Source organism: Fukomys damarensis, unplaced genomic scaffold (genome assembly GCF_012274545.1).
Source record: "Fukomys damarensis isolate Sample0158 unplaced genomic scaffold, DMR_v1.0_HiC HiC_scaffold_19, whole genome shotgun sequence".
Lineage (NCBI taxonomy): Eukaryota > Metazoa > Chordata > Mammalia > Rodentia > Bathyergidae > Fukomys > Fukomys damarensis.
Window position 1 is genome coordinate 6,209,919 of NW_022900931.1, and position 12,134 is coordinate 6,222,052.

Below are 12,134 nucleotides of genomic sequence, written 5' to 3' on the forward strand. Positions count from 1 at the left end.
GTACCAGGGATTGAACTCGAGTCCTTGCGCAGGCCACCGAACCGCTGAGCTAAATCCCCGACCCCGAAATGTGCTTTTAACTGGGAGGTAGCTCAGCCTCGGCAGTAGAATGCTTGCCTAGTGCTGGTAAGACCCTGGGCTCCATCCTCAGTGTGCAAAAGAATAATAAAAAGGAAAGGATTTATCCTCAGAGGCATTGGCTCTATATGAAAGGTATGATTGATGAATACAACGTGTGTTTTATTTTATCATCATAAAATGTTGACTTTTAAACATTTAAGATTTGTACACGACACTTTTAAAAAACAATTCCCTAAACGTCAATGGACTCTTTAATTAACTACCTGTCCTAACGATATCAGATTAGATAGGGGTCCCTAACCCGCTCTAGGGCCTGTTAGCAAGGGGCCCCCACAGCAAGTGCTGGGCAAAGCAAGTGCCAGCAAGCAAAAAGCTTCATCTGCATTTCCAGCCGCTCCCCATCACGGGGACACAGCCTGAGCTCCGCCTCCTCTCAGATGAGCGAGGCGCTCCATTCCCACAGGAGAGAGAGCCCTAGCGGAACGCCGGTGCAGGGTCCGGGCTGCACACTCCTTTAAGTCATTAAGTCATCCCCGAGACATCATTCCTCCATCCTCCTCCATCGTCATCGTCACCACCTCCTCCCATCTGTGGGGTAACTGTCTTCCACAAAACCAGTCCCTGGTGCCCGGGGACACATCTCCGTGGTCCTCGCTTATGGAAGAAGGGACTCAAGACAAATGCAGTCAGGTTGCAGCCAGTTAGTCTAGGAGCCCAGACTAGATTCCAGGCTTCTGATGTAGAATTACAGAATTCTACAAGTTTAGAATTGAAAGGGACCCAGAAATCACAGGCTGCTTTTTAAGCCAGATTTCCGGGAGGCTTCAGTTTCACAGCAGGCACCTCAGGGGCCACTGGGAAGGCAGGGCTCTGTGCCATGTCGTGCAGCCAAACAACTCTGTTCCTATGTATTACTGTGTTGGATCTCTGAGATTTGTTTTTTGGTTTGGGGGCATTTTTAGACATCCACACTATACTGACCAGGCTGGTCTCAAACTCCTAGGCTCAAGAGATCCTCCTGCCTCAGCTTCCCAAATAGCTGGGGAAAAAGGCACCCGCCATTGCACAGCACCTGTCATTGCCACTTCATTTTCTTAGAAGTGCCCTTCTAGGGCAGTGGTGGTGAACCTATGGCGTGTGTACTGCAGCTGGCTGTTTACTACCATTGAAAGCTCTAAAAGCTTTCCCCCACTATTCCAGGGGGAAAAATAGCCTGTAAGCCACTAGGAGAGTCTAACTCCTACACTGCATAGAAGGGGAAACGGAAGCAGGATCTGACTAGAGCACAAATTGCCCTGGACACCAACCTGATGCTTTTCCTGCCCAGTGTGCCATCCCCCCACACCAGACCCTGTGAGGGAAGAGGATGCGTCCATGCTGACTGAGGATGGAAGGGAACACGGGCTTTCTGGGTGCAGGGAGCCCTGCCGTAGGGTCACAGCCCGGGCCAGGGCCTCTGGTGGCAGACAGGGCGGCATGGGGATAGAGAGAGTGAAAAGGAGGTGGGAACGCAGAAGAGGCACATGGTACACATCCCAGGGCATCAAGGGGGCACCTGTGTGGTGCACAGTGCCTTGGGTACCCACCCTGATTTTGTCGTTCTCAGTCTTGTCCTCCAAGTCCTCATCAAACTCCTTCTGGGGGTAGAATTCAATGCCATTTACTTCGAGCTCCTTACGAACCTAGAGGCAGGAAGGAGAAGCAAAGTAGCCAAGTGTCATCACAGAAGACGTGTGTGTGTGTGTGTGTGTGTGTGTGTGTGCATGTATGGGAGCTAAAGTCAGAGAAGTGATAATCCAGAGTCACCTCAGCTCCGAGGCCCTGGGCAACAGGAAGGTCCTGCTGGGGAATGCAAGCCATTCCATAACTACACACCCCACCGGGACAGGAGGAGGGGTCTCGAGGTGCAGGCCCAGGCCTCCGGCTCCTTGCACAAAGTGGACATGTCAGGGTGCAGGATTTGGGCAAGAGGCACAGCTCAGTCCAGAAGCCCCTGGACAGTGCTGGCGGCCTGGGTACTCATCCCTGTTTGTAAGGAAAAGAGATGAGGCCCCCAGCTCAAGACCTCTGGCAGTCACCTTTCAAGGATGGCTAAAGTCTCACCTCCTCCAGGGTGCCATGCAGGCCTCTTCAATGTTGTCTGAAGTTTTATTTGTTTTTTGTTTTGTACTAGAAATTGAACACAGAGCCTTCACACTCAGCTACAACCCCAGCTCCCACCCCCTTTTTAAACTTTGAGACAGGGTCTCAGTCACTAAGTCGTCCAGGCTGGGCTCAACCTGCAATCCCCCCACCTCCCAGTGTTCTGGGATTACAGGGGTGCACCACCACCCCTGACCACAACTGTAAGTTTGTTTTTTTTGGTTTTTTTTTTGAGACAGGGTCTCACTATGTAGTTGAGACAGAACTGGAACTCACTATGTAGCCCACGCTGGTCTGAAACTCACAGCGATCCTCCTGCCTCAGCCTCCCAGTGCTGGGATTACAGGCGTGAGCCACCATGCCAGGCTGTAAATTTCTTAAAGGTTGCAACCATCTTTCCATTTCTCTCACGTCCTCCCTCCCCTACCCAAAAGGAAACCAGCCCTGGGCTGACAGTCAGTGAGGACGAGCAGGGGATTTCATTGACTAATAAGTCTAGTCTTCAAGTAATCTAAAGTCTGAGTCATTTCATGTTCACAGTGACCAATGTATCCCGTGACTGTGGCAGGCAGGTGTGGAGGGTGAACACAGGGCAGCCTCCAGATGCACCGACCTCTTACCTTTGGCCCATGGGTACCACAGCTGCCAGCCCAGCCTCCCAAGTGGTTAAGTGGGTCAGGGAAGGCGGGCAGTGAGGGTGAAGGCAGTGATGAGAGCAAGACGACAGCCTGAACCCAGGGGGGGCAGGGCGAGCTGGAGGAAGGGGCCCCTCACCCTCTGCTTGAATTCAGACTTCTCCTCCGGGGTCATGGTGTCGGCCTTGGCGATGACGGGGATGATGTTCACCACTTTGCTGAGGTGCTTCATGAACTCGAGGTCCAGGGGTCGCAAGCTGGGGCCCAGAGAAGGTGGGACCGTCAGTCACCTGCCACCTCCCCAGCTCCCCACGTCTTCCGCCCACACAGTCCCTCGTGTCCCTCGCTCCCCTTTCTTCTTTCCTGTCCATGCAAACCCTGCCTCATTAGGCCCCACCTCAGGCCACCACCTTTTCTGACCTAGGGGTTCTCTGTCCTGGGAACATCTCTGGATGGCGTCCCTATCCACACGTCCTTACGTTACGGCTACTCCTGTGTGTCACATTCTGCCTGCAGGACTGTACTGTTTTTTCCACAACATTGAAGATTGAACTCAGAGAATTTTGAGCTAAATCCCCAACCTTCTTATTATTTTGAGACAAGGTCTTGTTAAATTGCCCAGACTGGCCTCAAACTTATAATCTTCCTGCCTCAGCCTCCCCAGTCACTGGGATTACAGGCATGGACCACTATGCCCAGCTACGGTTGAACTTCTTGACAGGCCTCTGCCAAGCCCCCAGAATTAGTCCTGCAGGGCTTAGCTGATAGGTGTGCCCCTCGCCAAGGCCAGGCATCTGCACCTAGGGCTCTGGGGCCCCGATCTGGCTCTGGTTTGCAATCAGGGACTCATTAAGTGAGGTCGTCTGTGATTCCTTCTGACCACGGGTCAAAGACTAAGGAGGGCTAAAAGACAACCTTTTACTGAGGTCCCGCACCTGGACACATCCTCCCTCCCCCATCACTGAAGACCTGAGTACCCGATGCCCCCAAAGCCCAGCATCTACCTTGCTCACGCCAACCTTAAGAACAGAGCTCAGGCCTGGCACTTGGCCTCAGTAACAAATCATGAGACACACACTCCCCTGCAGGAAGGTCGCTTGAGATACCAGTGGATCCCTGGCCTCTGCCTATGCCCACACCTCCCAGCATGTGGCCCACCTGCTCCTCCCAAACTGACTTCTCAGAATCTCCTGCTGTGGTCAGCCTTCATCTCTATACCCCTGGCCTATGTGCCAGGCTGGCCATCCTGCCAAACTACTAGCCCCCGTCTTACCCTTCCTGCTAACCCCCAAACCACTAGCCTTGTCCAAAAGCAGATACTCATTGGACAAATGAGGTGCCCTCTGCACCCATATACCAAGTCCTCTGTCTGGTACAGCTGTGCTGCGCTGGGACCCCAGTGGGCAGTATGGGGGCTGATGATGGCCAGCTTTCGCCTTCTGGAAAGAAAGTCAGACTTCCTTGTTGGAAAGGCTGAGAAATCCCAAGGCCATGGGAATCCCAAGGTCCATCTGGCCCTCCCCAGCTGAGAACAGGTACTGATCATCCAATCCAGAGCAGGCATCGGTGACATGAACCCGAGCCACACCCAGCAGCAGGGGAGGAAGTGGTACATACGAGTGTCCAGTGGGGGAGATGAAGTAGAGGCAGCAGTGGACACGAGTATCAGGAATTCGCTTCTTCCTGGCAATGTTCACCTCCTCCTTCAAGAACTTCTCGTACTGCTCGTTGATGTACTTCTCAATGGGCTCCCAGCTGAGGGGTGGGAACGCATCAGGACACATCAGGAGCTCATCGTAAGCCCCTGCACTTCTCTCGCGTCCTACTTCACCCCGTAGGTCTAGGACACCCAAGGCCGATCGATCCTCCCTCGTCCTGCCCAACACGGATGATTTCCAAGGGCAGTTACCCAAGGCAGAACTCCCCGGGGACCCCGTCTCCGCCTGGGTTCTAGGGACCTGCAGGTGCAGAGAGTGCTCAGCAGGAAAGAATCTGTTCGCATCTTGGCAGACTGTTTAGGGTGAAACTCTCAGGGGCAGACACATACCAGTTTTCATTGTTGATCTGGTCTCCGAAGCCTGGGGTGTCGATGACAGTCAGCTTCATTTTGACACCACCTTCCTCAATCACTGAGGAAGAAACAGAAAGGGTGTCTGAGACACCAGTGCTCTAGGTGCCCTAGGTGATCTCGGGAGCACGGCAGTCCACTGGCAGCCTCTCTTTTCCCCAGGACCAGTGATTGGAAAGGAAGAGTTCAGAGTCTTCTCCACCTCAATAACCTTTGCTCATGCTCCTGGAACACGCTCTCTACTTTTACTTCTGTCTGAATCCTACCTGGGCCATTTCAACTAGCTTAAGACCCACTTTTTTTCCATTCTACTCACCTGCTTCTGGGACCAGCAGTCTGAGGAGTTTGCTTCATGTCATTTAATGCTGAATTCCTCTCTGTCCTGACGTTGTCTTCCACGTGTCTTATTCCCCAGAAAACCTCATCCCTTCCCCTTTCTGCACAGGCCGCTCTAGACAAAGCCCATGCAGGCCCTGGCTGGTCCTCACCATGCCCAATAGCTTTGATCTCCACCGTCTTGGGAATCTTCTCCTCCCGGTTCCAGCTGGCGGCTTTGCGGCTCACTTGGGATTTGAAGAGTGTGTTGACCAACGTTGACTTGCCCAGTCCACTCTGGCCTGCAGCAAGGCAAGGGAGGGAGATAAGGTGGGAGACACCCGCGTCCACCTCCTGAGCCTCGCAGCTCTCAAATGAGCCGACAGAATTCCAGGGCTGTGATCCAGCGCAATGGGTGGAGGGGCCGAGCAGAGAGGAGGCAAGTGGGAATGGCCTCCTGCTTACTGGGGAGGGAAATGTCAGATGGAGTGAAAATTCTCCCTTCTCTCTTCCCTGGAGTCCCAGGACCATTGCGAGAGGGAACAACCGCTGACTTTACCTACGGTAGCATTTTTTTATTTTGGTTTGGCCTTTTGTTGAAGTTGTCCACCTTTAACAACACTAAAAGAAAGAAGAAAATCACTTTGCATGCTGACACTGCCTCATAGTGCCTAAGCAGTTTCCCATCTGTTCACAAAATCCATCTTCCTATCAGCGCTGTGAGCCACGGCACAGCTATCTTTATCCCCAGTCGAGATGGCCCCAGCGAGTTTAATCCTTTTGCAACATAAAATGTATGCAGGGCAATATAACTGGTAAATGCAAGACCAGGGACTTGAACCTCTTGGCTTCATATGTGCTCTTTCTTCGAGTGTCGTATTTTCTACAACCGTGCTCCAGAAGCCCTAGCGTCCTGTTCAGTACACGCCAGTCAGGGCACTGCAGGGGGAGGAGAGAGCCAGGCAGCCAGGGCCACAGCACTAACATCTCCACCTCCCTCACTCTGGCTCCCTGTGTACCTGTGTCACCTGAGCAGCCCAGCGGGAGCACGAACTTCCAAGAAGAGGCCACAGCTGAGATGCACTGAGAACACGGGTCTAAGCTGCGCCTCGTGAGGTTTAACGTGCGCACGGATCACACGTGAAGAGCGGCACGGGCATCGTCTGGATGTGTGCGAGAAGCATCCGCGCCAAACCCACAACCCAGACCTGCTGTCTGACTGGGCTCCCAGAAGAAGCCCAGGGACAGGGAGGCCTGAGCGGTGCTGCTCCAGAGCATTCTTGCAGCCTAGCAGAAAGAAAACCAGGCTGGGAGGCAAGAGCCGAGGGTTTGAGACCCAACTGTGGTGCTTGCCCAGAAGGCCTCTTGGATGTCACATGTGCCCCTCGAGGCCTCAGTCTTTTTATGACCCAAAGGCAAGGGGGAGGGGAATGGACGAGACTACGGATGGAGAACAAGGTGCATTTCTCATTCCAGCTAATCAGCTGGCAGAAGCCACCCAGATCCATTCTACTCAAACGGCTACATCTGAGGGGCCAGGGATTTGGCTCAGTGGTTCCACTGCCTGCCTCACAAGCGCAAAGACCCGAGTTTGATCCCTGGTACCAAAAAACAAACAAACAAACAAACAAAACCCAGCTACTGTTCTGTGCTAAACATGTGGCTGCCACGGACAGGAATCTAACTTGTCCTGAGGTTAAAGGGAAGTCATCAGAGGGCTGTCAAGTGGGAAGGACGACTTGATGAGTTCTTCGGGGTGACAAGCTTATCCAGGCACCTGATGCAAAACAGCTTAGAGGAGAAAGGAGACAGAGACCCAGGAGGCCTGGTGCCACTCCGGGTGTTTCTTGTCACCTGGCTGCCTGCCGAATCCATGAACCATCCGAGTTTTGTACCAGGAGGTGAACCCCGCATGTCCCTGAGCACAATACTTAGCCAGCTGACTTTTCCTAGAGCAAAGCAATGCAGATGGGTTACACTCTGGCCCAAGCTTCTTGTCTCGCTGCAGGTTTCGACTCTGGGCAGCGCTGAGGCAGGTGGCCGAGGAGTTAGACTCCTGTCCGTGGCAGGCACATGTTTAGCACTGAGCCCAGATGTAGCTGTTTTTGTTGTTTTTGGTGCCAGGGAGAGGCCTCATTGGCCTAGGAGGGTAGTGGCAGGCATGAAGAGAAGCATGTGGCCTCAGAGGCATTTAGAAAAGAAAGGGACAGACTTTGTGACTGCTTCAGTTGGAGGAAGAGGAAAGAAAGTGTGCCCAGCTCCCTGTTTCACACTGAGTGAACTCAGACCTCACTCAGATCTGGCAAAGGTCCCCATTCATTCTATGACCCAGTGATGGCTCTCAGTGACCAAAATCCTTGACAATTCTCTTGAAGCTTTTTTTTTCCCCAGTACTGGGGGTTGAACCCAGGGCCTTTGCACTGACCACATCCCCAAGCCTTTTCTTTTCTTTTTTGGTGTGGGGGATGGGGTCTCACTAAATTGTTAAATTGCCCAGGTTGAGCTTAAGCTTTCAATCCTCCTGCCTCAGCCTCCCAGAGTGCTGGGATTATAGGCATGTGCCACCACACCTGGCTTCAAAGTTTTAAAGTATCACAAAGGATTAGAAATAAGACCACCTTCCATCTGATCCTCCCCCCTGCTCTTGGAGGTAGAGAGGACACTGCTGACTCTCCCATGCCAAAAACCTGAAAGCAAGAGCAGGGTGATGAGGAAGCTGCCCACCTACACCCAGCTGGAGGCAGAGCCAGGCTGGCCACCCACTCAAAGCTCCCACTCCTTGGATCAATAACTCTGGGGAAAGAAAAGGCTCAGGCCTTTGTGAGTCACACGGCAAATCCTCCTGAAAGAACTCATCCTAGAGAGGCCATGGCTGAGGCCATTCTGAGGAAAGAAATGGGATCCAAGCGCCACCCACCCCAAGCCCTCCAGGGACCCCATGGCCTTCCTTACCCACCACCATGATGTTGAAGTCAAAACCGGTCTTCATAGTCTTCTTGCGCATCTGCTCGATGATGGTGTCGATGCCAATGTAGCCCAGCAGGTTGGAGTTGATGCTGGGCTTCATGGGCACTGCCGGCTTAGGCCTGGGCTCGGGCACCAGCTCTGACATGGCTGCGTCCGTCCTGGTCTCGGGGAGCCCTGCAGAGCCAGGGCGGGAGGGGCAGGTGGGACAGACGGAAGGACAGCAGAGGTCACGTGGAAGCCACCGATATGCACTACTACTCGGAGTTGGAACTAGAAGGGATTTTAATGTGACCCAGTGTGGGTCCCTCATTCCATAGATGAAGAGACAGGCCCAGTTGGCAAAGGACTTGCTTAAGAACACAGAGTAGGCCAGGTGCAAAATCGGCAGCAATAACAAGTTCTCCAGCTGTTGGGCACTTGCCCCAAAGCACAACTGTGTGTCTAACAATATCCAGACAGATTCTTTCTTACAAGGGTGTGTCCTGCACCTTGTTTAATGGCACCCCTGGTCTCTACCAGATGCCAGTGACCCTCCAGTTGTGGCAACTAAAATATCTCTAGGTGGTACCAACTTCACCCCAGTAGAGAACTGCTGGTCTAAGAAATGTCAGGGGTTATTCAGACCTAAGTCCTACCTTGCCAAAAAGGACAAAGACACTTTGGGATCCTAGGTCTCACATCTATCGGCCGTCACTGGCTTCCACTGCTTTGTCTCCTAGAAGCAAACAGGGCTGCTCTTCTCTGCAGAGAGGATCACTCCTTCCTCCCACCTCAGTGTCCCCTCTGTTCTGTGAGCAGCAAAGTAGGGGTGTCAACACCCTCTCGGTCACAGTTTTGAGTCCGTGGGATGAGACCCCAGTGAGGGCAGTCACTTGCCTAAAATGACACGCAGTGCTCTGGGAATGTTGGGGCAGTGGAAGAAACAGCCCTACCGAGCAGGGCAAGGCCACAGTCTCTAGCTCTGGAAGCTCACGGGTGTTTTGACACACAGGAGAGATCTGTGGGGTCCACCACAGGTCACTGCCGACCAGCACAGGTTCTAGAATAAAGTGGCCCCATCTCCCTATCCATAAAATAGGTGGGTGGGATGGACATGGGCAGCCCACCTCCTCTCTAGGAGCCTGCTTCCTCCTCTGTGGAATGGTCAGGTTCTGATTAAGGCTGCCGTGAGCACTACCTGGGATTTGATGCCTAGAAGCACTGAATGTGGTGCCTCAAAGCCCAGATCCTCTTCCCCTGCCCCTCCAAGTTCGCAGGCTCATCTGGAGGGCAGATGGAGTGGCAACACTTGTGAAAGGTGCGGGCCCCAGAGGCTAATTTCACAAGTACAGCTACTGGCCTCCAGGCTCCCTGAGGACACCTTCCAGCTCTGCCTTTCTAGAATCTCACAGTTCATGATCATCACCCTGCAGAGTCTCAGCCTTTCAGAGAAGACTAGGCCTGATGGAGCAGCAGATGGGCAGGAGGGAGCGGGGACCGGAGCTCCTGCCTCCCCACCCCCAAGGCTCGCCAGGAATCCGCTCTTGCACCCCTGCCACCTGGTCCTTTCACCGGTATAGGCAAGACACTCTGTCCCCTGTCACTCCCAGGCACAGTCAAATCTGAAAAAGCCTTGGAACCTCCCCCAGGGCCTTTTGGGCTCCCTCTTGCTTCCCAGGAAGCTGTTGCCAGCCAGGTGGCTCCAGAGGGCAATAAGATTGGCTCAGCCCTGCGGCAGCTGACTCTCAGCAGCCTGGTTTGCTCCTCCACTCACGCCCGTGGCTCAGGGCCCCCACCTGCACCAAGGGCCCATGCCCCACTTCTCCTGTCCAGCTGCTCACACAGCCTGGCCCTTTCCATTGCCCTTATGCCTCAGCACCTGAGCCCACTTGGTCTCTACAACCTGTCTGTGAAACACGTCCATCTAGGGCTGGGTGTGGTCTGAATCCCACTTTACAGGCCTAAAAAGTTAGCCATGTGTTGGGGGGGGGGTGTTCTCACAAAGCACGTGTCCTCACCATGGCCTGCTCAGTCCTGGCCTGTCACCTGCAGCACCCTGACAAAGTACTTTCTCCCGCAAGACAGACTCTGATAGGCTGGCTGTGGGCAGATCTCATTTATTCTTTCAGTGAACACATATTAGCACCTATTGTGTGCACCACACAAAGCACCTGCTGGCAAGTCAGGCCCCTCCCCACACAGGCCAATTACATGCCTATCACAAGCTAACAGCCTCCGATCAACCAGAAGTACTGCAAGCATACCGCCAAGGACACGCTTGAATCTCAAACAAGGTCACTGCCCCCTCCCCCAAGGCGAGGGTGCCTAACAAGTACAGCAACACCTCCAGGGCACAGAGCAAAAGCTGTTCTGAAGTTAGATTCTGTGGCTCCATCCTCTATCCCTACAACAGGCCTCAGATAGGCAGCTGGCCCAGGCTTGAATCCTGGCTGGGTGACCACTGTGAACCTCAGTTTTCTCCTCGGAAAGTGAGGACAGCATCTGTCTTGCTGGGTTGCTGTGCTGGTTATACAAACGCATGGGCGTGAATTAACTGGCACTGCATGCACGTCGGTCTCCACCCTCCTTTAAGGCAGGGGCCGTGGCTCATTGAGCTCCGTGGCCCAGGTACCTAGCATAGGCCAGGCCATCAGCAGTGGATGAGTGATGAGTGGTTGAAAGCCCCACACAAGGCAGGTGTCGCTTCAAACCGTCACCTGTCTCCCCCTCAGTGGCTGCGCTGTACGCAGCAGCTGACCCTCAGCCAGCAAATGGCTGCGGCGTGGGCCACAGTTGAAGGAGCGAGCTCCTCCTCCCCTGCCACTGATATTGGTGGGGCTCCGCAAGGGTGGGAAGAGCTCAGGGTGAGGGTGACAGCAGGATGCAGCTCAAATATGCCACCCAGGCCACATCGTCCTTCAGGCCCCTCCTGCACTCACAGCTCTCCCACGGGCCCTGGAGAGGAGGGAATCTGTCTGCAGCATCCCTGCCAGGAGCCACCTGTCCATCTCGCCTTAGGGACAGGCACTGTCCACCTGACACAGGAACAGCACCCTTCATCCCCAGGGCGAGCAGGGACGCTGGTACTTTCTCAAACAGGCAAACAAATCGCTTTGTCTTTGTCCAGCCCAGGGACCTCACCCCTCTGTTGGGAAGGTGGCAGTAAGAATGGACCTCTCCAGAATAGCACTTGCCTCCCGGCCGTAGGGCTGGACCCTCTTCCTTTCCTTCCAAGTTGGGGGGGTCTCCCAAGCTGGGGGGTCTCCACCAGCTTTCCAGACCCCACCCCCACCGGGACGGAAATCGTAGGGCACCCCAGCTCCAGTCCTGGGTGCTTAGGAAGGGAATCACAATAGATACCTTCACCCTTCCCCACTCGGAGAAGCAAAGGGCCCCCAACAGCCCCTTCCCCCACCCCAGTCTTCAGGAGGTCCATGAGTTCCCTTGGAGACCACCAGCTGGTGCCTGTCTGTGTGGGGGAAGGGGACTGATGTGTCAGCCGGCGCAAGGTCTCATCCCCTCTAGGTGGCCCTGGTACCTGTGCATGCACGGTGTGCGTATGTTTCTCGGGGTGCTCCAGCATGGGCTATGAGCATCTGGGTCCCCGTTCCTGTGAGCGCCTTCTTCCGAGACTGTCAGTCTCGGGGTGTGTGCCACCATGCGTGCGTGTCCGTGCATATGTCACCGCGCGTGGGCTCCTCGGCGCGGCGACCTCCCCCTGCTAGCACGCCCGGCCGCGCTTGCATGCACGGTGTGCGTATGTTTCTCGGGGTGCTCCAGCATGGGCTATGAGCATCTGGGTCCCCGTTCCTGTGAGCGCCTTCTTCCGAGACTGTCAGTCTCGGGGTGTGTGCCACCATGCGTGCGTGTCCGTGCATATGTCACCGCGCGTGGGCTCCTCGGCGCGGCGACCTCCCCCTGCTAGCACGCCCGGCCGCGCTTGTGGC

The 12,134-nt window shown here is 54.5% G+C and overlaps 1 protein-coding gene across 3 annotated transcripts in view; it reads right to left on the minus strand.

Moving 5' to 3' along the window:
• Nucleotides 1-12,134, minus strand: part of Septin3 (septin 3) — a 24,596-nt gene that overhangs the window by 6,547 nt on the left and 5,915 nt on the right. For 2 of the 3 annotated variants that reach the window (XM_033766197.1, XM_019208993.2), the window contains 6 exons: nucleotides 8,194-8,382; nucleotides 5,415-5,543; nucleotides 4,906-4,987; nucleotides 4,476-4,613; nucleotides 2,998-3,115; nucleotides 1,668-1,763 (listed from right to left, as the gene is read on the minus strand). In XM_033766197.1, the coding sequence (XP_033622088.1) occupies nucleotides 1,668-1,763; nucleotides 2,998-3,115; nucleotides 4,476-4,613; nucleotides 4,906-4,987; nucleotides 5,415-5,543; nucleotides 8,194-8,382 (752 nt within the window). Of the gene's footprint in view, nucleotides 1-1,667; nucleotides 1,764-2,997; nucleotides 3,116-4,475; nucleotides 4,614-4,905; nucleotides 4,988-5,414; nucleotides 5,544-8,193; nucleotides 8,383-11,725; nucleotides 11,877-12,134 lie in introns of those variants that run through there. The other variant, XM_010634437.2, reaches the window with a different exon arrangement.